Source organism: Hemicordylus capensis, chromosome 1, assembly GCF_027244095.1.
Source record: "Hemicordylus capensis ecotype Gifberg chromosome 1, rHemCap1.1.pri, whole genome shotgun sequence".
Lineage (NCBI taxonomy): Eukaryota > Metazoa > Chordata > Lepidosauria > Squamata > Cordylidae > Hemicordylus > Hemicordylus capensis.
This window is the reverse complement of record NC_069657.1, coordinates 125,815,205-125,842,900: the sequence shown is the minus strand read 5'-3', so window position 1 is coordinate 125,842,900 and position 27,696 is coordinate 125,815,205. Positions and strand designations below refer to the sequence as shown.

Below are 27,696 nucleotides of genomic sequence, written 5' to 3'. Positions count from 1 at the left end.
ACATGGTAAACTGCTCATCTGTACTCACCCAAGGAGTAGAAATGTAATATTGAGATCATCAGGAATTTCCCAAATGAAAATATAGTCTTTGTCAACCTATTCCTTATTGAATTTTGCTTTTGATAGCTCAAGCATGAATACTGCATAGGACTGTAAAAAACTAAAAATAGCATCTGTGTTTTACTGCTAACAGGAAATTATGGCTCTTCTTAAAATTCCAGCAAGCCTCCTTTCCCTTAGTGAAGACAAGAGTCTCTCATCTCTGAATTGTCTTCAGGGGTTCAACAATCCTGCTTAAGGGCATTACTAAATTGAGCTCCCCCACTGTGGTCTGGTTCGGCGCCTGTATTTTCAGGTGCTGAGATGCTTTGAGCTGCCCCAGCCAATTTGTTTTGGCGGGGGTGAGCAGGTCTGACAGGAGGAAGGCAGGTCTTACCTGCCCCTCCATTGCTCCGCCACTGCTACCCCCACCCCCGCCATCTCACTGCAGCACTCGTTGTATTAAGCAGCCGGGCTCTCTGTTTGGAAAAGGCACACTGCACGGCTGCGTCTTGCTTGGGAACAAGAATTCCCTGTTCCTAGCAGCCTGTGGGCAATGTCGGGAAGGAGATGGTATTTGAGTGTGTGTGGACGCCATACTGAGTGTCAGCAACACCATGCTGACACCATGCTATTGAACTGGTTCGGAGGCCAGTAAAAGGGCCTCTGAACTGGTTTGTGCACATTCCTAACTCTGTGTGCTGGGCTTTCAGAGCCCAATAGAGGCTCCGCTTCTCTGTTCAGCATGGGGTAAGAACTCTTCCCAGCCCCAAACCACCTCCTTCTGAACATGTGCATTGCAAGAGCCCTCTATGATTCTATACTGGTAGCGGCTTCAGCAAGGCTGGGCCCACCTCCTGCTCCTTTGTGACCAATCAGAGGATGGTTGCTGGTTTAATGAGGCTTTCCAGGCTACTGGCAATGCAAAGCATGCTTGGAAGGTCTGCAAGGCCTTCCGAGGGCTTTCTATGTTTCCAGATCCCAATTTCAGCAATGGACACCTCACCTGGCTTACATGTGTGTTTCCTGGGTTTTCTGACCCAAAAAGAGGTTCTGATCATCAGTTGCTCCAGATGGTAGGGATGTGTGAACTGGCTCAACCTTGAGCCGGTTCGACATTGAACTTGGCCAGCTCAAGGGTTCTCCCCTGGCATGCCCTCAAACCGAGTCGATCCCCACCTCCCTGGCCTGGGGGATGTAATTTTTTTTAAAATAATAAAATTTAGAACTCACTGCCTTCCCCCAGTCTCAAAATGGCCTGGTTCAGGTGGTTTTCAGTCTGTTCTGTGTTGGTTTTGGCCCATTCTGGGCCTGTTTGTGCTGGTGGCAGCCATTTTGGACACTGGCCATCTACACAACCCTAGTCATGCAAGTGTCCAGTGCGCATGCACAGCAACCTCCAAAATGGCCACCAGCAGTGTGAATAGGCCCAGAACGGGCCCAAAACCACCTGAACTGGGCCATTTTGAGACCAGGGGGAGGCTGGTGGGGGAGGGGGAACCACCAGAATGCCCCCCATGGCCATTTAATTTTTTTTTTTTAAAGAAAACATTAAAAACCCCAGACCCCCTTGAATTCAAGCCAAGCTGGGAGGGTCTGTCGGGGGGGGGGGATGACCAAACATTCCCGTTTCTGTTCGAGTCCAATTTGGACTTGAACCAAACATAAGAGTTTTGTGCACATCCCGACCATATGGTAATGTGAAAGGCCTTAATATCTCACACTACATGCTGGTAGGAACGAGCTATCCAAAGTTCAACTTACATAAGTCTTGCCTTACAGCCAGCATGGCTTAGCGGACAGGGTGCTATCTGCTATGTGTTTCTGGGGTGAATTCCATATACCACAGCCTGTAAAATTACAGGACAGTAATATTGTTAGGGCCAAATGTGACATGATGGCAGCCGCATGTTAAACCTAGATATGCCACAATAACCTACAAACCAGAGAAGGAGGTCCAAGAAGGGGTGCATGCACCCCACCACCCCAATAGGGCTTATCTCTCTGCAGCCCCTCTCCTGAGGCAGCTTTTAAATAAAATTAGGGCTTGCTTTTTTAAAAGTGTGTAGTGTATATGTATATTTGTGAGAAGAAAGGAAGCTAGTGAGCTCTGTGTGTGGCCAAATGCATTAGGAATGTGCACTGAACCATAAAGGGGAGGCTTGAAGGCGACGGGGGCACAGGCGTGTCGGAGATTTCCAGTCATATCCGGACAGTGGGGGCAACGGGGCAGCAGGCAGGTACGCTGCTGCTTCGATGGGCTGGGGGCAATGGATACTGGCGGGGGGAGCAGTGGGAGAGGTACGTGCTCCTCCCCTGCTCTTAGACACCCCCCACCATTGAACTGGCAGAACTGCCAGTTCTTTGAACCAGTTTGGAGGCCCATAAAGGGCCTCCGAACCAGTTCCATGCACATCCCTAAAATACATTGTGATATATTCAAGCGGTGTGAAATGTGTGTTTGCAGACGGGATGGAGCCACCATTGGGCGAATGGGTTCAAAGAACCTGGGCTGCAACCAATCAGGGGCTGTGCCTCGCAGCCCCAACACGCCCCCAGCGTCTGACGTCAAATGCAGGGGTGCTGGTTTAGCTCCCGAGCGAGGGCCACACGCCCCCCCCCCCGTTCATGAGTTAAATGGCTGCTGCATTTGTGGCTCAGTCAGGAGCGGCTCTTCCCTGCCTTTAAGGCAGGGAAGAGCCACTCCTGGCTGCACTGTGAACACAGCCTCAGCCAAAGCCTAACTCCCGAAGGAGCAGCACGGCCCCTATGGGAGTTAAATGGCCGGCACTGCATTTGCAGCGCGGCCCCAGTCTAGCTCCTGAAGAGGCCGCGTGGCCCCTTTGGGAGTTAGCGCCGGCCTGACTCCCAACTCCTGAATGGAGCCAGACAACACCCCCCCTTGTCTGACATCAGACGCAGGGGGCGGGGCAAGCGGGGCTGCCGCCACAGCTGCACACGGGCTGCTGGTGGTCATGCTCCTTGCCTGTTTGCAGATGCAAAAAGGAACTCAGAACTCCAACCCTCCTCACTTTATTTGATGTTCTTAGTCTAGTCCTGCATGAGGTGAAGAGGGGAGGGTTGAGATTTCCAGGAGGGGGGGGAGTGGAGGCAATGCTAATAGAAGATGGGATGGAGCTACTGGGGGTGGGGGGAGAGGCATGGGGACCTTAAGAGAGAGAGAGAACTCGTTGCTACGTTCCACACTGACAGCTACAATTAACTACTCTAAGGGCAGCATTCTTTTACTCACAACCAAGGGATGAAATTGGCGCTCAATAGCCAGCTGCCAAGTGTTGGTGTGAATGACAGAGATTTTGGTTGAGACAAGTAAGCAACATTACAGGTGGAGAAAACCATGGGCTGAACTGCCCTAAGCCATTTTGGGATGGGCAGTATATACATGAAATAAATAAAATAAAAAGTATATGTTGCTTAAGCTGGATCAGGAGAGAAAAGATTGTTTCCAGTAACCAATGCAACTTACTTGTTCCATTGGTTTCAATGGGACTTAGCCAGAACTACTTTCAGCTGGACTTGGGCTTTATGGGAGCCTGGGAGGTTGCAGTTGGGGGAGGGATGCAGGGACTCCCTCACTATTGACTGAAAGTGCCACCTGTTCACACAGCAAGAGCTTTGGACCCAAGCCAGCACAATTAATTAGAAATGTATAATCAAATGTCAGTTCATATAGGCTGTGCTGTTTATTTCTGTTCTGCAACTAATTAGAGCTGTACAATCAAGTGGTGTTTTGATTACTTGAGTGACTGGTACTGTGCAGCTGATTGGGATGCTGTAATAGATGCAAGTTTGGAAACTCAGGGTCAAACTACATAATAAGGTCATTCTCATAACCAACACTGAGACAGGGAGGGCAAGCGGGAGGGGAGGCAGGGTTCAACCTCCCTTTCCCCCAGACAATCTTTGTGTGTTTGGCGCAGAATCTGCACTGATCTGCGCTGCCAGGAGCAGCGCAGATCAACAGAGGCCGGGACCCGTTTTCCTGGCCTCCGGATAGCCCACAAGGCACCATGTGACAAGCACGGTGCCTTGGGGGATTCCCCCATCCCTGTGTCCCCAACCCGTCCATGTCTCCTCGGGCTGCGTGTAGCCTGAGGAAACCACACGATCCTGGCAGCTGGGTTAAGGGCGCACTCACCAGGTTAAGGGCACACTCTTGGCCAAGAGCCGGGCTAAGAAGTGGGTTACGCTGGACATGAGTGCTGGGATCCACGGGGTTCCTGGCACTCCACACCAGCAGCCTGGCCCAGGCTAGGCTGCCCTAGTCTGGGCTAGGCTGCTTGTGAGAAGAGCCTTATTATGTTATTAACGTGTTTGGCTCTGAGGTTCTTAGTTTGTCTTTATTCTGTAGCAACCATGAGGGAACTTAATCAGGATTGGGGTCATGGTGTGAGGAGAGTGGGGTTTGTTCCTGATCAGAGCCCCAATAGTTTGCAGGTGCCAACTCCCCATCCCACCCCCTTTTAGAAAGTCCCTTGATGCTCAGGAGAGGCTTTTCAGGTGCAGGGAGCCACTGTGGGCTGGAGGAAACAAGTTCCCTTGCAGGAGCAGACGGCAATCCAGCCTGTGTTTGAAAACCTGCAACAAAAGAGAGCTCACCACTGCTCAAGGCAGACTATCCCACCATTGAATAGTTTAGGAAATTCTTCCTAATGTCTAGTCTGAATCTGCTTCCTTATAATTTCAACACATTGTTTCTAGTCCCGCCCTCAGGAGCAATAGGAAACAACTCCTCAGATATTTGAAGCTGGAGATAAACTCTTCTCGAGATTATCTCCATCTTCTCTTCTTGAGGCTAAATATACCCAACTCCTTCAACCATTTCTTAAAGGACTTGGTTTCCAGACCCCTCACCATTTTTGCTCCCCTTCTCTGAACCCGTTCCAGTTTATCAACATTCTCCTTAAAGCGTTGGGCCCAGTATGCAGTATTCCAAGTGAGATCTGACTATCATACAATAGAGTGGAAACCATTTTTTCTCATGATCTGGACACTAGGCTTCTGTTAATGCAGCCTAAGATTGAACTTGCTTTTTTAGAAGCTGCATCATACTTCTGGCTCATGTTCAACTTGTTACTTGTTCATCAAGCCCCCTAGGTCCCTTTGACGTGTACTGCTGCTAAGCCACATCTCCCCCATCCTCTACTGGTGCATTTGATTTTTCTAACCCAATTACAGGACTTAACATTTGCCTCTGTTGAACTTTATCTTGTTGGTTTGAGCCCAATATTCAAGCCTTTCCAGATTGGATTGGATTTTGATTCTGTCTTCTAGGTGTTAGCTTTTCTCTCACCCCAGCATCATGTCATCTGCAATTGTTATAAGCATCTGCTGTACTGGATAGAGATACATTTTTCTCATTCTCTCACCACACTAGAATCAGGGGTCATCCCATGAAACTGATTGCCAAAAAATTTAAGACTGACACATCGCGCATACATCTATGGAATAGTCTGCCATGGGAGGTGGTGATGGCCACCAGCATGGATAGCTTTAAAAGGGGCTTAGACAAATTCACAGAGGACTGGTCTATCAGGGCTTCTAGTCTTGATGGCTATAGGTTACCTCCAGGCTCAGAGACAAGATGCCTCTAAAAACCAGTTGCAGGGGAGCAACAAGAGATGGGGCATGCCTTCATCACTTGCCTGAGTCCTTCTCAGAGGCATCTGGTGAGCCACTGGTTGAAACAAGTTGTTGCTGTTTTTATGTGTTCTCTTGTCATTTATGAAAATGTAGAACCAAGACAGAGCCCTCCACTCCACTCAACACCTTCCTCCAGGATGGAGCCATTAATGAATATTCGCTGGTATGATTGTTCAGCCACCTGTGAATCCACTTAACAGTAGCATCATCTAGCCCACATCTGACCAACTTGTTAACAAAGTTATCATAGGATACTTTGTTAAATGCTGTGCTGAAATGAAGATACACATAGATAGAATGCTATGTTCACAACATTCTCATAATCTGCTAAACTAGTAACTCTGTCAAGAAAGATGATGAGCTTAGCCTGGCATGACTTGTGCTTGACCAATACATGCTGGCTCCTACTAATCACTAGATTCTATTCCAAGTGCTTTCATACTGCTTGTACCAAAAAAACTATCAGGCAGTTCACACTAGCATAATTAAGAATTACTAGCAGACCTGGTGCATAGCATCTGCGCTGCTAGTTTGTCTCTGCCCAGCTGGGCGCCACCACTTTCTCTCCCTGCCGCTTCCCCCCTCCCTTCCGCTCCAGTCCATTCCCCAGTCCAGTCTGTTCTGTTCTTCCACAGTCCATTTCCCGCTGCTTCCCCCCCCCTTCTGCTCCAGTCCGTTCCCCAGTCCAGTCCATTCTGTTCTCCTTCCACAATCCATTCCCCTTCGCTTCCCCACCTCCCTTCCACCTTAGTCCATTCCCCGTTGTTCTGGAGGTCTCCGTCCTCCTCCCACCACCAGCAGCTTTCCCTCCCCACCCCACTCCCCGGCAGCGCTTTCTCTCCCCACCAGGCTCCCTCCCTCCTCACCATTTTCACCCACCTGCTCGCCTCCTCTGCCAGGGCCCGCCGCCACACTCCCTCGTGGGGTTGTAGCCTGCTGCCACCATTATTTCTCCCCACTACCACCACCTCCCGCCTCCTCCTCCAACCACATCGCCACTGCCATTTTTTCTCACCACCACTGCCGCCTCCTTCCACCCTCCGCCAACCTCCTCCTCCAGCCGCCCGCCTCTCCTCACCGCTCCTCGCCACCACCATTAGCATCTGGTCTGCCATGCAACATGCATCCAGCCTGCCACGCATCTCCACACATCCAGCTAGTTTGCGTCTGGCTAAGTGTATTAATTATATTATTATTATTATTATTATTATTATTATTATTATTATTATTATTTCAATTTCTATACCTCCCTTCCAAAAATGGCTCAGGATGGTTTACAAAGAGAAATAAAACAAATAAGATGGCTCCCTGTCCCCAAAGGCTCACATTCTAAAAAGAAACATAGGACACACACCAGCAACAGTCACTGGAAGTACTGTGCTGGGGGTGGATAGATATTGTAGGGATCGATATTACCCGTAGACAAACCCATAATCCAAAACATGTACCTATATGCCTCCCAATCAATGGGAAACAAGTAGTTCTAAGAACTCATGGAGCCCAGTGTTTGCTTCTTTTAACATGGTGACTTACCTAGGACACCATCCCATATGACTCCTATCTCTAGACACCACTTAGAGATGTCTATATGAGTCAGTATAGAAATATGATAAATAAATACATATGCTGTGAATTTGGTGTCCATCTGACTGTCAGCACATGCCTTACCAAGGGATGTTTCTTATACTTTGGCCACCATCTTGAACCAACATGGCAGATTGACACACACACAAAAAGCCTTGGAATCCTCTAGGACTCCCTCCTGGGTGCTGTGAGTTTAGTTTGTATCAAATTGTAAACACAAAAGTTATTCAAGTGACTTGCACACATACAGAGAGTGTGATCTCATAAGCCTTCTTCCCTTCATAAAGTAGGCTAAAAGTAGCTTCTCTATTATATTGGCTACATTCCTTACATCTCAGTTTTCAAGTATAAGAAAATTTAAGGGGCACATCTTCCACAGACAGTTCTGGGCTATCTAGGAGAGAAGAGATTATTAGATAGTGCAGTGCTAGTGCTGCAGCTAACCTGAGGTCTTCCAGAAAACATATATGAACTTATGACACTGATTGATTGAGACCACTGGCCCTTCTAGGCTGACATTGTTTACAGTGACTGGCAGTGACTCTCCACAGTTTCAGAGAGAGGTCTTTCCAGCCCTTCCTGGGAAAGCCAGGGGCTAAAACTGGGACCTTCTGCATGCCAAGCATGTGCTCCGCCATTGGGTGATGACTCCTCCGATACAGCAAGCCCTCTTACAGTCCCTGGACAGCGAGAGCAACTAGGTGCTGGGAGGAGAGCAGGTCTATAGGAGGAGAGCTAGTCTTGTGGTAAAGTTGCATCGTCAGGTTGGTGTTGACTCCTGCTCACCACAGAGCCCCATGGATGTCTTTGGTAGAATACAGAAGGGGTTTACCATTGCCATCTCCCGTGCAGTATGAGATGGTGCTTTTCTGCATCTTCTTATATCACTGCTGCCCGATATAGGTGTTTCCCATAGTCTGGGAAACATACCAGTGTGGATTCGAACTGGCAACCTCATGCTAGCTAGGCAAGTCATTTCCCAATTTGCCACTAGGTGCCAAGCATGAATTGTCCTCTATGCTAAGCAGGGTCCACCCTGGTTGCATTTGAATGGGAAACTACATATGCGTCCTGTAAGAGATTAGGACAGGGTTTCTCAACATGTGGGTCCCCAGATGTAATTGGACTTCAACTCCCATAATTCCCAACCAAAGGCCACTGGGGCTGGGGATTATGGGAGTTGAAGTCCAATAACATCTGGGGACCCACACGTTGAGAAACCCTGCCTTAGGAGATGGGGCTACTCTAGGAAGAGCATCTTCATGCTCTCCCCTCAGTGATGTGCTCCATTCCTCTGCTTGCTCTCTCCTCCCCACTGACAAGTGGCACACTTTGTTTTCTCCCTTCACTCACCTGATGGCATACTCTCCCCCCCTCCACTACCCAGCAGTGCACTAGCACGACCACTGCTGCCTTTCCTCCTCCCTGGATTTTAAAAAATTAGAAGGGAAAGGAGCAGAAGAGGAAATGTGGCAAGTAGAGTGATGGGCCAGAAAGTCAGGCACAGGTGGGGGATTGAAAGGGGGGCACCCAGGTGAGATGGGAGGAAGAAAGTGGCAGTGGGGATACAGGCAGGCAAGATGGCGCCTCTTGTCCCCATGAGTGCACCACAGGCCATGGGGCTGTGGGGCTGGCCCTAGTGATACTTGTCACAGGACTGTCCCTTTCATGAACAATCTTGTGTTCTTCTAACATTTAGTTGGACCCTCTACGATGAGAAAAGCATGATACACATGCTCAGAGGCACTCTCATCTTTAGCGTCACTTAGTATATGCCAAGCCTTGCCTGTATCTGTTCCTCGTTCAGGCTACTTCACTCCAGAGAGACTGTGTAGAGGTATATATTTAGTAGAAGAATAAAATGTGTCTAAAATACTCCTCCATTTTTCAAATGTGGAAATGAGGCCAAAGGGACTTTGTAAACATTGTCCAAGAAAGCTGAGAAGGAAACAATTTACCTAGACAGGGAGGTCTCTCACTCAACCTAACTGGGGAGAGGGCGGGCAGGTTGCGGGAAGGCAGGAGTTTGCCTGCCTTCCCCGGTAGACAAGCAGCCTCTGTCCTCACCCCCCCCACACCCGCACAGTGGTGCAGTGGAGGAGGGAGATGCTGGGAGCAGCAGGAGGACTTTCATCCTACCACATCCCAGGGTGCTCTGGGGCCCATTAGAGCAGCCGCTGTGCTTGGCATGGCCACTCTCGCGCCCTCCACTCCTGGCTTGCTGCCGGAAATGGCACGATTTGCCAGAATTGGGCAATCGTCCGATTACCAGCTAAGGTTAAATGAACCATAGGTTCGCTTAACCTTGGCTAAATGCCGGGTTTAAAGGTGAGGCTTGGCATGGGAGCAGCGCTAGGAGCAATCTTGCTCCCGGAGCTTCACACGTGCAGCCTAACCCAGGCCAGCCTGCGCTACCCTGGGTTAGGCTGCACATGTGAATGCCCTCAATCATTAGAAGGCAAACCACAGCTGAGAAGGAAACTGAACACAGATCTCTGGAAAAGCTAACCAGGTGAGACACATTCCTCCTGCCTTTCATGCTCATAAAGAAGCAAGCAAGAGAATTCTGTCTATTAGACTCCGATAAACTCTGATATTTGCTTGGAGGATTTATGGATACTCAGAACATATGGGAAGTTGAATAAAAAGAATAAAAAAGTTTGAATAAAATGTTTTGGGGCACTTCATCTGACCACAATATTCAATCTAGGTGGATCTCAATCCCGTTCTCCCTGCTTCCTGTTGTTTTGTTTTATTTTCCCCCTCCTTTGTGTCCTGCATGCTCACAAAGCATAACAAAAACAAACAGAATGTTTCAGCTGGAAGGCTACATCTCTTGCAACGATATAGCAATGACGTTCCCATTAAAGATTTACAAGGCACTTCCAAGGATATTTCCTTGATTGCTTAACTGCTGTGAAGAAGGGAAGCATGGGACTCAGGAATGGGAGGTTAAACAGTTCTTGATGCTAATTCAAAATCAGTTTTGGGTGTTGTTGTTTTTTAAAGATACTGACCTTTCTTTTTTCCTCCATAGAGCTACTCAAAGTGGGGTAGAGGGGGGAGGATATCCTTTCCCAATGCATCACTTCCACATAGGGCTCCTAATTAATTTTTTAAAAGCGTACCACAGATCTCTCACATCACATCTAGATGGATCCTTAGATGGCTCCATCCTCATGCAGAGTATGTGCTGTGCCACTGAGCTGATATACTCCATATACAGGGTGTGGCAAAATTCGTAAACCAACTTTATTTTTTCATAATTTTGGAACTAAAATAGAGATCATTCTCTTCTTTGGTTCAGACAATGGTGTAGACCCTTGAGTTTCAAGACACGGAAAAGAGGACAATTCAGCAACACTCTCCTATAGTGAAACTCTAAACATGGATCCTCAATTCCTACTGTGCAAAAAGCCCCATCAAAACATGTCGACATCCCATGAAGATCGCACTGTGGCAGATGTACAATGGTCCTGTAAACCAAGCTCTGCCAGACCCAAGAGAAACACTGTGCATGAAAGCAACGGTCCATCAGAATCAACAAGACAACGATCTTTGAAACTTTAAAGGTCTAAAAGACCTCGTACACGTGTTTGTGAGAACTGTACCTGTGTTCATTTAAAAACTCAACCTGGATACAGTCCTTTCAAATGCATGGTACAGATAGGAAGTATCTGTGTTCAACATAACCTGTGAATGACTGTACCTGTGTACAGATCTGTACCTGTGTACACTGTACACTTGTTGAATGATTGTTGAACATGATGTGTGAACAGGCCTACTACGTAACAACAAATGCCTTGATCCCACAATTAGCAGCAAGATAGTACAAGGGCCAGCGCTTTTCAGCCATGGTTCCTTGAAGTGCTTAGGTTGGCAGGGGGATCCCTTTTCAGTGCCATTCTGCTGATACCTGTGATGAAGCCTCAAGGCAGTGGCTTCTGAGGAAGGGTAGAATTAAACATCAAATAGTTACTAAAGAGATACTCACACTCTAGTGCTTTATGTAATAACACATTTGTTTGGGTTTTCTTTTTATCAGCAGAGGAGCCTTCAGGCTACCCCATTCCCAGACTGTGATCAAAACCATTTTTAAAACCCTTTCAAAGGAAATCTACTTTCCTTCCATTTGTGTTATTAAAAGGATGGCCATCTAAATAGTGAACAACATACTCTACAGAAAGCAGAAATGGATTTATTGCCAGGTCCAATAAAGGCTTGTTGCAGGCTCTAAAATTTCTGTGTCTGATATTTGCAGTGTGTGTCGACATCAGCACTCCAGTCACATTTCATTTTGTATTTGTCATGAAGTGTCGTGAAACTAATCTTTGTACATTTTCCATCTGCAAGCCAGACGCTTGCTTTAAGTTTCTTGTAGAGGGGGAAAGGAAGACCTACCAAAATGGAGGCTTACCCCATTGACAAGCAGTACAGTGACTGGAGAAGTTTTAGGACTGCCTGGCTTCAAATTTTTAAGATAAAAGCGGTAATCAGCTAATATTGGAAGCTGCAGCCTCTGACAAAATTTGGAATGTATTTTCTTGTTTTTTACTCCCCCCCTCCCACAAAAGCAGTTTACATCTGTAACACACAGCTATATTTCTCTATTTCCAGATCTGCAGTACAGAAAACCAGATCGTTACACCTGCCTGAGTTTGGGTTGATTAATCTATTCCTGCTGCAACTAACTATTCAGATGTACTCACCTACAGGAGCCAATGCAAGTGTGTCTGTGGGTATCCTCTCTCTGTTACAGGACAAACTCCCCTCTCACTTCAAGAAATACAGTATGCATGTTTTCCCCCCTACACTGCATTAGGTAGGTGAAGCAGCTCAGCATGATTCTCTGAGGAAGGCTGCACGTATGTCATATGGCCCAAAGGGCGGGGCAGTAGTCAGGACTGACACTGAGGATCAGCTAAGTCGGGTCCCAGATGAGGCCCATGACTGACCCTCAGGACCCACTTGCAGGGGGGATGCTGGGAAAAAGCAGCTGCAGTCACATTGCCACCAGCCTTTATAAATGGGAACATCCCTGGGGACATTCCCATTGGCAGCAAGAGAAGTGGGTGAGAGCGGGCAGCAGTGGTGTGAGGGACTTGTGTTGCCACTCCCCCTCCCCTCCCCCCAGTGGAGGGACTTCTTTTCAGAGTTCCCTGAAAGAATGCAGGAGACTTTGAGGGAAAGGTCCATGCATGGGGCGGGGGAGGAGGTGCTGCTGAGCACCAAGATGGCAGCTTCTTACCCTCCCTCTTGGCAAATGGTGTGCGGGGGGGGGGGGAATATGGCAGCTCCTCCTTCCATGCTCTGAGGCTGAGGAGGAGGAAGAATGCCTGCTGTCCTCCCTACATACCACAAAGGAAGGTTGCCATTTCCTGCTATTCCTCTTCCTGCCTTCTCTCCCCATTCAGGTGAACTGGAAGGACAGAACAGGGAAGATAGGGGTGGAATGTCAGGGGTGGAGCATCTAGCAGGCTTTTGCATCAGGGCTCTCAGCAACTTAGCATCTCCCCCCACCCCTTCAGAAACAGAGCAGAGGCCTTATCCCCAAAGTGGCAAAGGCATAGGGAGAGAATTGTGTCACTTTTTACCGGCATTATCCAAAAGGTGCCAGTGAATCATGCAGTCACCTCTCAGGCAAGACTCATAATTACAATAATAGTACCATGTTAGAAGAAATGCTATGTCCTTCCAACTGAAGTGTTACCTTTGGGACATTTGGATTATCTATAGTAGTCAAGTAATAGTCATACATCGTTTGCACTGAAAGGCAAATGACATGGTATTTGCAGATGCTCTTACAAAGCCCCAACAGAAAGAAATGCAGCTCTGAGCAGGAACAGTTTGGAGGAGAGAAGAAGGGGCAGGGTGCTTACAAATCACCCCCACAAATCACTTCCCCCTTGGTTGGTTCCAGTTCTGTGTTCTCTCTCACTAGCATCCAACTGGAATGCCACATGGGGAAAGCAGCTTAGGGATGGTTTAGAATTTTTTTTTAAAGGCCCACTGGTAGAGAATCTCCCTCGACTTCTCCATTCAGAGACATTCTCTCTTGGGGTTCCAGCCACAGTTAATTATCACCAGGGAGTCGTAACCAATACATTACTTAATGGTTTAACAGATCATAGCGCAGAACTAGTTATTCTCGGCCCTTCCATGAGGCGAGGCGAGGTGGTTGCCTCAAGCAGCAGATTACCGAAGCACTAGCAAGGTGGCAAGATGCCCTTCTGCCTCTGGCTTTAAAAGTGGGGGTGTGGGAGAAGGGAGTGGCATTTGGCACTGTGCCTCAGGTACACAGATCCCTTGCGCCACTACTGGACCCCGTGCAAATAAGCCCTATTCATAATGGGCATTGCCACAAAGTGTGTGCATAAATCTCTCTTATTGAAATGAATGGCTCTTAAAAGTGCTCCTCTTTGCCTGGAAATCTCCTGTGATTATGTGATGGAATAAATAAAGGAAGCTACATCCGTATAAACAAATGTTCATAACAAGGCATTTCTCACAAGATGTACTTCTGAACTGGGAATTGTGAATGCAGAAACCTTGTATTAATAGAACTACATTTTAAACCGTACAGCTGCAGTATAGCCTTTTGATACTTTTTAATCTTAAAAGATACATTGAGATTCCTATAAAGTGTATAAATAAAAAGCATGGTGCATTATTGTGGCTCCAAACACTGCAGTACTGAACGCTGCTGCTGTCTTCTCTGGCCTCTCAAGTAACGGGATGCTTTGAGCCCCCAGAATTGTTTTAAGACATGACTGCAGCATTTAGTGTTCACGGCATCCTCACTAGTGCCTGCCTGCTGGTGACGCAAAGGAGCTGTCAACTCACTGGAATCAGATAATATAGATACCTGAAGCTGCAGACTCTGAACTTGGGGGTGGGGGTGAAGGGAGTAGTGAATGGAAAGATCTAAGGGCAAAATGTATGCAAAACAGTCCAAAATCTCCAAGCTGGCTTCTCAAACATCCTGCATCTTGAACAGCAGGAAGGCTCAGGCAAACCCTGAAAAGTGATAGAAATGAAAAATAAGGCTTAAATGCAAGCAAACTATAGAGATATTTTTGGTTAAGGACCTTGGAAATTTCTGTCTCTTTAGATATTCTTAAGGAAACTAGCTAAACAATGTCTGATATTTATGCAGTAGATCTAAGGTTTGAATTGAGTGGGGGGGGAGGGGGAGGGGAGGCAGTTGATACAGACAATTGAGGACCCACATCTTTTCTTTCTCTTACCTTTGTCTAAACGAGTCCAGGGTTGCCTCTGCACTATCTAGCTCTTTTCTCTAATTCATTCACTCAGGGGTTTTTTTAAAACAGAGTATCTGGACAACATTGCTATCAAACCATTGCATTCCAGTGTTTTCTATGTTTCCCTCTTTCAGATCTGATTTGTGACAACTTTTCTCTTAAAACACAATTGCAGCATCAGTTCAGTGTGGACTGGCAAATTAAGGCTTTTCAGAGAGCTGCTGTCCCTTTACTTAGTGGCTTCTTCCTTGCTCCTTTCTTATAAAGCAGGTTCTCCCCTGATCAACTGGAATGTGCATCTAAATGTAATGAAGGCCAGCTACAAATGCTACCTGCAAGCATCAGACTTCTTCTTCTTTTCTTTTAAGGAAAGAAAAACCCTCTGACTTCAGTCTAAGTAAGTCATGTTCAGAATACAAAGTATTTTATCACTGGGTATTTAGTGTCAAGGAGAAATAAACAAAAGCCATTCACTGTGTTTCTGGCAAGTGTACAGGTTATATCTCAAGCAGCTATGTATCTTGGTACCTTTTCCTTTACCAAGGACTTTTATACACAGCAGGCTTTACCACAAGTTTAATGGGAGGCTTTACTGTGAACTCGAAGTTGTTCCCCAAAACCGACACAAATTGTGGATTTTTTAACCGCAGATATAAATCAGGCTACACTCTAACGTGCAATGAAAAACCCAAATTGTTTTGTTAACTGCTCCCTGATAACTTGCAGGAACTTTGGGGCAAGTCTGGCCAATATGTGAACACACCCCCTCCATTCTGGAGGAGATGAGAGTTAAAGCCCCATGAGTTAAAGAGGCAAAAACTACAAGGCAGAATCTTGGCAGTACAGCTTTCTTTTGGTTATAAAAGAAGACGGGTAATATCTACCTATTACAACCTTATAGGCTTTTCAAGCTTCACACAGGACATATTTTGCTCTGAGGTTTCCTCAGTAAAATACTTCTACTTTATTGCCATGTTTAAAAGTATTGCCATGAACTCAGTGAAAGAGTAAATATCATCTCCTTCCAATATATAGAGAATGTAGGACATGAAATTAACTTGTGACTAGGGATGTGCACGAATTGATTTTTTCAATTCAATTTGTGCCTGAATTGAATTGATTTTGTGTCCAAATCTGTCCAACCAAATCACTCCAGATTTGATTTGGATTTGATTTGATTCGATTTAGATCAATTCAGACCAAATCCAATTGAATTTGAATCAATTCCTAGGAGCACCAAATTCAGGTGGTGCATAGGTCCCCATGGGTGCCATCTACCACCCAAATTACAAGGCAGTGGGGCACTTGGTTGATTTTTAATGATTTTTTTAGTTTTTACTGATTTTGTATATTTCCACCATAGGAAATAATGGGGATTAGAAGTCACCCTATCCTAACCCTAACATGGATTCCCAGCTTTAATTTTTTTTTTTAAACTAAGCTCTAGCCCTTGTAGAAGTGGTGTTATAGAGCAAAGTGTGTAGTCACTATTTTTCAAATGTTTGGATTCTTTGGTATATAATAACTTTTCCTCATAATGAATCCCTATGAGAATTCATTGCACACCTTCATTTCTTCTGTTCATTTTGACTGTCATTAGACAGTGCCATCTGTCAACTGCCATGTGCCAACTACACCCCCCTCCCAACTGCAAGGCAGTTGGGTACTCAGTTTAATTTTTAGGAATATTTTAGATTCTTTGGTGTCTAATAACTTTTCCTCTAATCCCTATGAGGATTCATTATATGTCTTCATTTCTTCTGTTCATTTTGACTGTCATTGGACAGTGTCAACTGTCAACTGCCATGTGTCAACTACGCACACACACACACACACACACACACTCCACACACAGTGGGGTACTCAGTTTATTTTTTAGTTTTGAAGTGTTTAGATTATTTGGTGTCTTCATTACTTCTGTTCATTTTAACCCCACTGCTTTGCAGGTGGGGAGTTAGTGGCATCCCATGTGCCAACTACCCCACCAACCCGCAAGCCACTGAGTACTCAGTTTATATTTTAGGAATTTATGAGGTGTTTAGATTCTTTGGTGTGTAATGAATCCTCATAGGGATTCATTATGAGGAAAGGTTATTAGACACCAAAGAGTCTAAACACTTGAAAAAATTCCTAGAACATAAACTGAGTAGTACCCCACTGCCTTGCGGGTGGGTGGGGGTGTAGTTGGCACATGGCAGTTGACAGCTGGCACTGTCCAAGGACAGTCAGAATGAATAGAAGAAATGAAGGTGTGTAATGAATCCTCATAGGGATTCACTGAGGAAAAGTCATTATACACCAAACAATCCAGACACTTGAAAAATAGTGACCACACATTTTGCTCCATAACTCCATTTCTACAAGGGCTAGAGCGTAGCTTTTAGAAAGAAAGAAAGAAAGAAAGAAAGAAAGAAAGAAAGAAAGAAAGAAAGAAAGAAAGAAAGCTGGGAATCTGGGGGAAATAACAGGAGGAATCTGAATCTCAAAGCGATTCAAATAGAATCTGGCATGATTTGATTTGGACCCAAATCTAGCCAATTGACCACAAGGGCAATTTATTCTATATCCAATTCACCCGAATCAGCTAGATTCAGGTACAAATTGATTTGTAGCTGAATCGATTTGCACATCCCTACTTATGACAGACACAGAAGTCTTATTTACACATTATGTTGTACCTGCATTCAGATGTCTGTACACATACACATATTTTTATGTGAATGACTATATCTGTTCATTTCAAAGAAAACCTAGGTACAGATCCCCTGAAATGCAGCTTACAGATAGGAAGTATATTACTGTACCTACGTTCAACGTAACACATGAATAAATGTACCTGTGTACAAATCTGCACCTATGTACACTATACACAGATTATACAATTGTTGAATATATAATGTGTAAATTTGGCTAGAGTCACAAGCCAAAGGGCTACCATGCAAATTGATATTGTGCAGGTAGGAAGCCTTGGATTCTGGGTATATTTACCCAGAATCAAGTCCCCTTGAATTCAATGACTCTTCAATGAGGCTATTCTCACAACCAGGAGAAACCAGGCTAAGGGAGCCTAGCCCGGTTTCTCCTGGTCGAGTGCTGCAATGGGAGCCGTGTGGCTGAAGACAGCAAACCTCCATAAATGTCCCCCCCCTGCTTAAACAAGGTTAGCAGAGTGTGCGCTCTGCTAACCCCATTCATCTGTTCATGAGTCACCATGGCGCAGCTCCGTGCTGTGGTGACTCATGTGGAGACCCCTGCCAGGAGGCTAAAACTAGCCTCATAGCATCGGGGCTCTCCCCAGAATGCCCTGCACACTCGTGCAGGGCATTCTGGGTCTTCCGGGGGCCAGCCAGCCCGATCCCCGCCACCCCTACTGGTTCCGTGACGGAGCTGGTAATCGTGTGGGCGGCCAATCCAGCCACCCAGGGCTCAAGTACTGCTCGTGTGCAGGGAGAATGGGCTAAGCCCACTCTCCCTGCAGAGCCCATTTGGGCAGAGCCTCAGTAAGTACAAATAGGATTGCTGCTTAAAGATGCCATTTAAGAAAGATCCACACTACAGAGGTCTAGATAAGTAAGATTAATTATTCATGTGTTGGATATTTTGTAAGAGATAATGGGCTTTTCATTCTCTTCCACAAAAACAAAGATGGGGAAAGTATACAAAATATGTAACCGAGCATCATAGATTTATACCATGTACTCTAGAGGGCCCAGAGTGTGAGCTGGGAAGTCCATGGCTCTTTACTGGATAGCCTTAGACAAGTCACGATCTCTCATACTTAACCCTAATCTGCAATAATGCTTGGATATTGATCCAATTTACAGGGTAGTTGTAAGAAGTAGTGACATAGTATACGTGATTTGTTTTCAACACTTGAAAGTGCTGTGTAATTGCTTAAGTATTATTGTTGAGATACAACTTGAATAAATCGCCCGTGGCACATAGCAGATTGGTAGCAGATTGTAGGAATACTAATATTCCACCCCCGGCCCTTGGATAACTTCTAGCATTTGTGAAACACTTCTAGTAAATGGTCAAGATTCTGAGGAGGCCCTCTCAAAAAAACAGAACAACCCTCAGTTGTGACCCCCAGCCCTGACAAAAGACCCTCCAGATTAAACAGACCCTGAGCAGCCAGAGCTTGTCACTCCTTTGGAGGCACCCTGGAATCCAGATCCAAGGTTCCCCTCAGCAGGTCTCCTGTTCCTGGAACAACACAGGTGATTATGCCAAACTAGGGTCAAGCTCCAGAAATGGAGGCAACGCGCTCACCTGGCTGGTCAAGGCTCCTTCTCAGTGGGCTCACTCAGAAGGAGGGGGAGGCCAGCTCAGCAGCCTCAGATCAGAGCTGAGCTAAGCTCCAGGAAACAGTGGGGCTTTTGGTTTTCATATAAACTTCTCATTCAGAATCCCTTTTGCTGGTACAACAGCTCCATATGGAGATCTTCTTAGAACCAGCTCCAGCTCCCTTGCCAGATACCTGTTTCTCTCCGTTGCTGGCCACACCCACTTTCTACTCTTTTGCCTCAGCCTGGGTTCCAACCACAGGTCTCAGTGCAGCCTTGTTGTCTAACACAGGCTCTCCTTACCTGACTCGACCTGTGCATGGTCACAAATGCTTATTCAGCTTTTCCCTGACCCCCCCACCCCCACCCCAGTGCAGCTCGTAAAGCTTGTTCCTTTGCTAAACTGCTAATCAGAACATGTTCCCTGATTTGTAAAAGCTATTTTCTTGAGTGAGTGAGTGAGTGAGTGAGTGAGTAATATTTATTTACAGTCATAGACCAAACAACAAGAAATACTAAATACAAGGTACAAATACAGAATAATAAGCTTATACAGAAAGTAACTCCGCTTTATACAATCTGGAAGCAATATAACAAAACCTTGCTACAGAACTGGAAACAAAAGAATCCCTGTCTGAAAGTAAAAATTTAACTAAATAGTCATCGGATTGATCTGACAAACTGGACACTATCGGAAGGATAAGACATTGCCTGATCTCCTGATGTAATTTACGGTGTAGTCGCATATGGGCAGCAGTTTCTACTTCACTTGAACCACAACTACACCAACATTCCTTCAATGGCAGATGATGAAATCTCCCATATAGTAACGCAGAGGGGAGAGCATTAACCCTAGCTCTCGTAAATGCCCAATGGAATTTACTAAGGGAGATGGTGGACAAGTAAGAGGCAGGAAGAAGACCCATCCTAAACTTTATTGCTTTGTAGTACTCAGGTAAGGAGGCCCAGTTATTTTGAATCTCCATATCTTCTAGTCATTGGTATACTACTCTTTTTATTTTATTTTATTTATTTATCTATCAAATTTGTACACCGCCCCAAACTTTCGTCTCTGGGAGGTTTACAATAGCATAAAAGCAGTTAAAAACATAAACAAAAAACTTAAAACAATTTAAAAATTTAAAAATAAACCAGAGATTAAAACCCAAAAATTTTTTTAGGAAGCTGAGAAAGCTTGGATGAAAAGAAGGGTTTTCAGCTGTTTCTTGAAAATTGCCAGAGATGGGGAAGATCGTATCTCAGCAGAGAACGCATTCCACAATCTTGGGGCAGTGACCGAGAAGGCCTGTCTCTTTGTAGCCACCAAACGAGTTGGCAGTAACTGGAGACAGACCTCCTCAGACGACCTCAATGGGCAGTGGGGCTCGTACTGAAGAAGACGCTCTGTTAGATACCCAGGGCCTAGGCCATTTAGGGGTTTATAACTAGCACTTTGTATTTTGTCTGGAAACCTATTGGTAGCCAGTGTAGCTCTATCTGTAAAGGAGTAACGTGGTCTCTCCGAGATGACCCAGAGACCAACCTGGCTGCCGCATTCTGAACCAACTGAAGTTTCCGGACTACATACAAGCCCCTGGTGGCGCAGTGGTAAAACTGCCGCCCTGTAACCAGAAGGTTACAAGTTCGATCCTGACCAGGGGCTCAAGGTTGACTCAGCCTTCCATCCTTCCGAGGTCGGTAAAATGAGTACCCAGAATGTTGGGGGCAATATGCTAAATCATTGTAAACCGCTTAGAGAGCTCTGGCTATAAAGCGGTATATAAATGTAAGTGCTATTGCTATTGCTATTGCTATACAAAGGCAGCCCCACGTAGAGCGCCTTACAGAAGTCAAGTCTGGAGGTTACCAACAGATGTACCACTGTTTTGAGGTCATTGATCTCAAGAAATGGGCACAGCTGGCGTATCAAACAGAGCTGATAGAAAGCACCCCTGGCCACCGCCTCAACCTGAGAAACCAGGGAGAGGTGTGAATCCAGAAGTACTCCAGACTGCGAACCTGTTCCTTTTGGGGAAGTGTGACCCCATCTAGAACAGATAGATGGGGTTTTTGCGTTTACCAGGCCCAATTCCAATAACAGTCCAGGGTCTAAACCAATAGAGAGAGGTTTATCACTCACTGTTGAGCACCAGGCCGGCTGAGGGTCAGCAGAAAGAAACATGGGGATAAGCCCAACTGGGCACAAATGTATTTTTATCCAGTGATGAATGATTGAAAGCCAAGCTCGCGTCTCAGTCTTTAGGAAACCAGCCTCCATTCATAAAACCACATTAGAACTAAATCTCGGTTCAAGGTTCTCAAAAAACCAGACTGATTTTTTTCTAACATAACAAAATTGGAGTATGGGCCTAGTTGAATACCATACAAGAGTTGGGGGATTATTTTAATGGAATACAATTTTAAAGCAGCAGGGATAAAACTAGCGCCTTGGACTTTATAGAATCTGGAAATTGCTGATGCGCTACGTCTTGCCATTTCAGCTACCATTTTTATGTGCGCAAGTTTCCCTCCATTTTGCTGGAAAACTACCCCCAAGTACTTCATTTGGTTTACTTGCTCTAACTGATGACCATTCAGAGACCAAGCAAATTTCCTTGCTCTGTTATTAAAACATAAGATTTTCGATTTAGAGTAATTAATCTCTAGCTGTTCCTCTTTACAACAGAGGGCAAGGACATCTAAGGACATCAAGGACATATTTAATCCCACTGCTTCTGTTTTCCTTGTATAACACTAATGTTGATAATCATAACTTAATCTTACAATTAAATCAATAAAGGTGTTAGCTAGAATGTGTCCCATTTTTTAAAATTACATGCAAGGAAAATGTTCTTATATAAAAAGGTCTTATATAAATATGTGTTGGTTATAAAAGTAGCAAATAGAATCCAAATCTTTTCAAACATCTCCAAACACCAACTAGTTTTGTTGTTTTTCACTGCCCTTATTAATAAACAAGGACAAAGAGATACAATGTTGCCTTTTCCTTAAGGAAAAGAAATAATATGCTTAAGCATATCTTCCTGGAGAAGAGATCTGGCCAATGTGACACAGACTTCGATTCGGGGTGTAGCAAGGTTGGAGAGGGCCCTGGGACAAAAAGTGAAGATGACCCCCCACCATCCCTTCATCTTCTTCAGAGAGGAATGAGGGGGAAAGCAAAGAAAAGCTGTCACCCAGCCAGGAGGCTCCCATTCCTCCGAGGCCCAGACACATTTGTCCCTCCTTGTTCAATTGTATCTACACCCTTGATCATATCCAAATTTGACTACTGCAATGTGCTCTGCATGGGGCTGTCCTTGAATACTGTTCATAAAGTGCCCAGAATGTTGGGGGGCAATATGCTAAATCATTGTAAACCACTTAGAGAGCTTCCAGCTATAGAGCAGTATATAAATGTAAGTGCTATTGCTAAGTGCTATAATCTACAATGGATGCATACTGCTGCTTGTTGGGTGCAGCCTATTTGGATATTATTACAATATTACCTAATATAATATATTATTTGATATGCATTGACCAAAGTGCAGTGGTTATTACCCTGGTTTGGATACAGCATATCTGAAGGATCGCTTGCTCTCACATGAGTCTGCCCACCTGCTGAGGTTGTTGAGTAAGCTTCTGTGCCACACCCCTCTTCTGTCTGGGGTTAGGTTGGTGGTATGCAGGACAAGGCCATCTAGGGAGTGGCACCCAAGGAGGCCCATCTGGCCCTTTAAGAACATAAGAACAGCCCTGCTGGATCAGGCCCAAGGCCCATCTAGTCCAGCATCTTGTTTTGCACAGTGGCCCACCAGATGCCGCTGGAAGCCACAGACAGGAGTTGAGGGCGTGCCCTCTCTCCTGCCATTACTCCCCTGCAACTGCCCTTTCAGTCTTCAGAAAAACTGGGAAGACTGTTTTGTTTTGGCAGGTCTTTGATACAGAATGATTACTCGCCTATTGGATTGCTTTTTTATGTTGGTGGCCTTTCAAGTTGTATTGCTGTTTATTTTACTTGATATGTTTGCAGTTTTATTAGACTGGAATGTATTGTTTTTGTGAGCCTCTCTGGGGGCTTAACTGGCTGAAAAGAGGCACAATTCTTAATATATAATATAAATTTTAACAGTCTGGGGTAGATTCACCAGATTTTAGCCCCACAATCTGTTTTGAGTGCCAAAGATCAGCCCTTGAACATATAAAGTAGCAGCAAAAAGAGAGTCTATCTTTGTGTCTAGGGAGAATTTCCCTGCCAGCCTCCAATCCAAATAGCTGCAGTTACAGAAAGAACATCCCAATCAGTGGGTGAGGGGCACGGCACCTTCTAAAAATATTATTCACTGAATTGCCCAAGTTCTACTGTTACAATACTGTACATATAAAGAATATACTTTATATGTAATACAATTTGTGTATAATTTGTATGTAATATAATTAATTTAAACCCAAGCTTTTAATTAGATTTATAGTTTTAATAGTTTTTAATGTTGGTTTTTAAATTATTGTAATGTTTTAATCGTTTTAAATTTTGTTTAATTTGTATTGTTTTTGTTGTACACCATCCAGAGATGCAGGTTTTTGGCAGTATATAAATATGTTAAATAAATAAATAAATAAATTTCACCTGTAACTCCTCTCACCCCCCATAGACTTCTGTGGTAAGGATGGACAAAGTACTGTATACGTGAATATGTACATAGATGGAAGGGATCTATGTAAATCATCCCTTTCCTCCAAGGAGTCCAGAGAGCCTGCATCATGCATGGAGTTCTCCCACTTGGTCCTCAGAACTTTGAGGCCGATGAGTGACTTGAATAAGCCCACCCAGTGAACTCCATGGCTGACCATGAATTTGAACCCAGCTCTCCACTAGCCTCCCAACGCTCTGTCCTCTACATCACACTGGCAAACAGCAATAGTTTAAACCTCAGCATATTTCTCTGCTTTAGCTGGATTATACATTCGAGAAGTTTTGTGTTGTTGTTTTTAAACCTGCCCAGATGTCTACATAGGAAAATGACTGCCTCAGAATCAGTCTTCCTTAAATCATCCCTATAAATTTTGCCAGTGTGAGTACTGACTTTCCCATAAGATGTGTATTAGCTAGCTGCGGAGAGGCGGCGGGGAGGTGGGCGAGGAGGAGAACCAATAGAGGCCACAATAAAGCTTGTTGATTTCTGTGCACAGTCGTTACTCGTTCCCAGTAAGAAGAGCCGCATTAGAGAGAAAAGAGTCTGTAAGGTAAATGGCACATGCCTTACACATATATGGGTCACAACAACATACGTAACAGGCATGATGGGAGGGAGCATCATCAAAACATTCGGGCAGTTCTTGAGCAATTCGAGAGCAATGGGAATACAACAAGGGGTGGCGGTGGGACGCGCGAGGAAGCAGAAATTGACAGAGATCCTCTTGCTTTCCGCTCGTTTTCTCCATCAATCAGACGATGCCTAGCCGGCAAGCCCCGACAAGCGAGATCAACAAAGTCATGCTTTCTAGTCACATGTCCAATGTTTTCAATCTATGCGCTTTTCGCAGGGTGGTTTTTTGTTTGTTTGTTTTTGCGGGGGGGGGGGGGTCTGGCCATATTTCAGCAACAATCCGATCATAACCTCTCTCTTTCTCCCCTCGCCCCTATTATCATATTTTCCTCCCGGCAAAGGGAAGAAGGGGACAAGGAGTAGGAGGTGAAAGTATAAAGGTTACAGATGGGAATAAAAGAAGCGGTTCTAGTTGCCAACACATATGATGGAGACAAAAAGATTTATTAGCCTACTAAGCCGGATGCTCTCGCTCTCCGCCAAAACAAAGATCCTGAGGAGATCACAAAGTATTTTCACATGTATGGCAGGTTCCCGACCCTTCCGTTAGTAGATTTTTGCAAATCCCCCCCTCCCATTTTCCCCCGAGCTGCAGCACCGCCGGCTTTAATCCCTGCAATGACTAAAGGCTCCTCGAACTCACCACTGTCACGGGCGACACCATGTTTGCTGGACAGGCTTTTCTCTGCAGTCACTCTCTGCCTTTGTTTGTATAGCTGGGTCTGACTCGGGTGCCTAGAGCTTCCCCTTTAAATACGATCAGAGTGTATCTATTTTTCTCAATGCCGACTGTTTTCTTGGTTCTTTTTTAGAACGCCCTGACGTCACAATAGCTGGAGCGAATGTGCGGAGTGAAGAGAACTGGGGGAGGCACCTCGGCCAATGCGGTCCCACCCCTCTGCCCTCCCCTGAAGGATCCTAACTTGCTGGGAGTAGACCCTGTGCAGAAGGGGAGGGAGTAGAAGAGGCTGCCTGAATGTTAAACTCTCCTCCTCTTAGAAGCAGAGCATAAGCTGTCTTCCGCCCTCAGTGAGCCAACATATGTGGATTCAACCAGATTCTCTTTTCCACCGGCTCCACATTTCTACCGTCATCCCTTCAATGCGATGGCTGTACTTGTTTACAATCTTTTTACATTAAAACGTATTGAAAGTGGGCAGATGCCAGCATCCAACAGCATCATAAACAAATCAAGGAAAAAACAATGAAGGCGTGAATCTGGAAAACGCAACCACAAGTATCGGAGGTGCTAGTCGCCACTTAGGTGTCTGTGTATCCATTTTATTTAATATAAAAGGAAATTTTTGCATAAACTTTGTGGGTGGGGGCTAGTGCAGGGGAAAGAATATTATGAGTCAGTATCTGTATATCTCCATCCATCCTATGCCTGCCTGCCTTCTCAGAAGTCTGTTCCTTTGAGTTCAGTAAGTTTCATGGGGTTGTTAAATGGTGTTACAGCTCAACAGCTGCAGAATTTATTTATTTATGCAGATTCTGATAATCTATTCACTGTTTGTATATTATGATTTGGAATTGAAAAGACATTTAGAAATGCCCAAGTATATTGCATAGTCCTGTATATATTGAAGTGGCAATCCTATGCATATTTTCTAAGGAGTAACATCAATAGAACTTATTTCTAGGAATCATATATACATTTAGCTTAATTATAACCTGTAGAGATTGGTCCTATTTAGATAATGAGAGTTTTTCTCATTCTCTTCTTTCGATATGGTTTTGTGTTGAACAGTAGTTTTTATGTACAGTAGATGAATAAAGTCACGTGGCTGGAAGTTATAACTGATTTGCTCAAATGTACTAATCTGAATGCATATTTATATGTTCTGTGGCACCTTGACGTTGAACCGATTCATGGACTCCAGGAGAGTTTATACTGCATATTTAAGAATATAAGTGTAGTATCCAAGGGAAAGAGTTCTGGTATGTAAGGACAAGTCGGTGGAGTGGAATCAGGAATATTAACAGTTTAATGAAACAGATCTTTCATTAAAAGATCTGTTTTAATGTGGCAAGTTTAGACTGAGGTCACCTTAAGTGGCACAGCAGGGAAATGCTTGACTAACAAGCAGAAGGTTGCCGGTTTGAATCCCCTCTGGTACTATATTGGACAGCAGCAATATAGGAAGATGCTGAAAGGCATCAGCTCATACTGTGCGAGAGGAGGCAAGAATCGACTTGACAGCACACTTTACCTTACCACAAGACCAGCTCTCCTCCTTCCTCCTCTATTTCATTTGTGTGGTTTCTGACAAGTCGCACAATGTGTTATTTTTAATTTCATAATTACTGAAAACAACCAATGTAAACAATATATTGCTTATTTTGGACAATGTGAAGTATCCCTCATGAATTTCAGTGTTCATGATGAGAATTTGATGAGGCACAGAATTTTAACTGTTTCATTGCTAATTATTACAGCAGTCACCTAACAAATGTTTTGCTGCTACTTCTAACAATCTACGATGCCTTGACAAATGCCAAATTAAGAATTTAATTATTTCCTTTGCAAAAACCAAAGCCAGCTACCTCTTAGAGCAGCACAGAAATATATTGCATGACGCAAACTGAGATAGCTATAATTAGATCACAGTGCTTAACATGTTATTATTTCTAATATTGCCATGCCTAGTTGACATCTGTTCCCAGTGCCTGGATGCCTTCAAGAATGACCTCAAGTTGCAGGAACTCCTCAGGAGTTCAGTAGCTCCTATGTCACCCTAAACTGGAGTTCATCAGAGATCTTTTTGTAGATCTGCCTGAGGAAAGCAGGTCACCCACTTTCAAAGCCATGATGGGTGTGTGTCCATGTTTAGGGAGGAGGAATTCTCTAATTAACCTCCCCACCCTCTTGCACTAAATTATTGGCATGGGCATTGGCTCAGAGTGGGGAGGGGAGGGAAGTATAGTTACTCCACTCCTTCGCCTATTAGCGGGAGCAAAGGTCTGAGCTCCTCTCCAGGAGTCCACCCAACCAACAAACTCCATCCCTGCTGATCGTCTCATCTTCGGCAGCCCCTGCCTTAAATAAAGCCCTACATTTAGGACACTCCTCCCCCCTTCCAGCTTGCTCCTTCTTTCCTGGCCAAGCAAATGGTGGCCAGCCATTCCATGGCCTCCAAAGGGGACTTGTTCTCCAACTCCACCCCTTCACTAGCATTTCTACACAAGTCTGCAGCTGTGGAGCTGATAGCAGCTCTGAGTCCTTCCTGACTTCTGAAAGGTAATTACTGGGGTTGTCCTGGCATCTGGAGCCCCCTGCTTCTCTGAGCATTCTGCTGTTTGACTGGGTAAACAACCCTGTCTCACGGAGGAGGGTAGGAAATCCCGACAGGGTGGTTTGCAACTCTCAAGTGAGGAGTCTCTTGACTGCTACATCAACCACCCATTGTTGTCTGTTCACCTTTGGCCCTTCTCCAGATGTTGGCCCACACTCCCACAATCCCTAGCTATTGGCCACTGTGGCTGGAGATTATGGGAGTTGTAGTACAAAAACAGCTGGGGGGGGGGGCTAGG

General features: G+C 45.1%; 1 protein-coding gene and 1 long non-coding RNA gene across 6 annotated transcripts in view; one reads left to right on the top strand and one right to left on the bottom strand.

Moving 5' to 3' along the window:
• Positions 1 to 24,990, bottom strand: part of TMEM86A (transmembrane protein 86A) — a 62,418-nt gene extending 37,428 nt beyond the window's left edge. For both annotated transcript variants that reach the window (XR_008310771.1, XM_053267641.1), the window contains exon 1: positions 24,806 to 24,990. Coding sequence is in view for 1 of the 2 variants with exons in the window: in XM_053267641.1 (XP_053123616.1) it covers positions 24,806 to 24,826 (21 nt within the window). In the remaining variant the exon portion in view is untranslated. The remainder of the gene's footprint in view (positions 1 to 24,805) is intronic.
• The window catches only part of LOC128332877 (uncharacterized), a 29,813-nt gene extending 3,833 nt beyond the window's left edge, over positions 1 to 25,980 (top strand). Inside the window, exons 3-6 of one of the 4 annotated variants that reach the window (XR_008310774.1) lie at positions 5,797 to 5,866; positions 11,905 to 12,022; positions 14,820 to 14,946; positions 24,975 to 25,980. This is a non-coding gene — a long non-coding RNA (uncharacterized LOC128332877). Of the gene's footprint in view, positions 1 to 5,796; positions 5,867 to 11,904; positions 12,110 to 14,816; positions 14,947 to 24,974 lie in introns of all 4 variants that reach the window. The other 3 variants (XR_008310772.1, XR_008310773.1, XR_008310775.1) reach the window with 3 other exon arrangements.
• Positions 25,981 to 27,696: the final 1,716 nt, after the last annotated feature.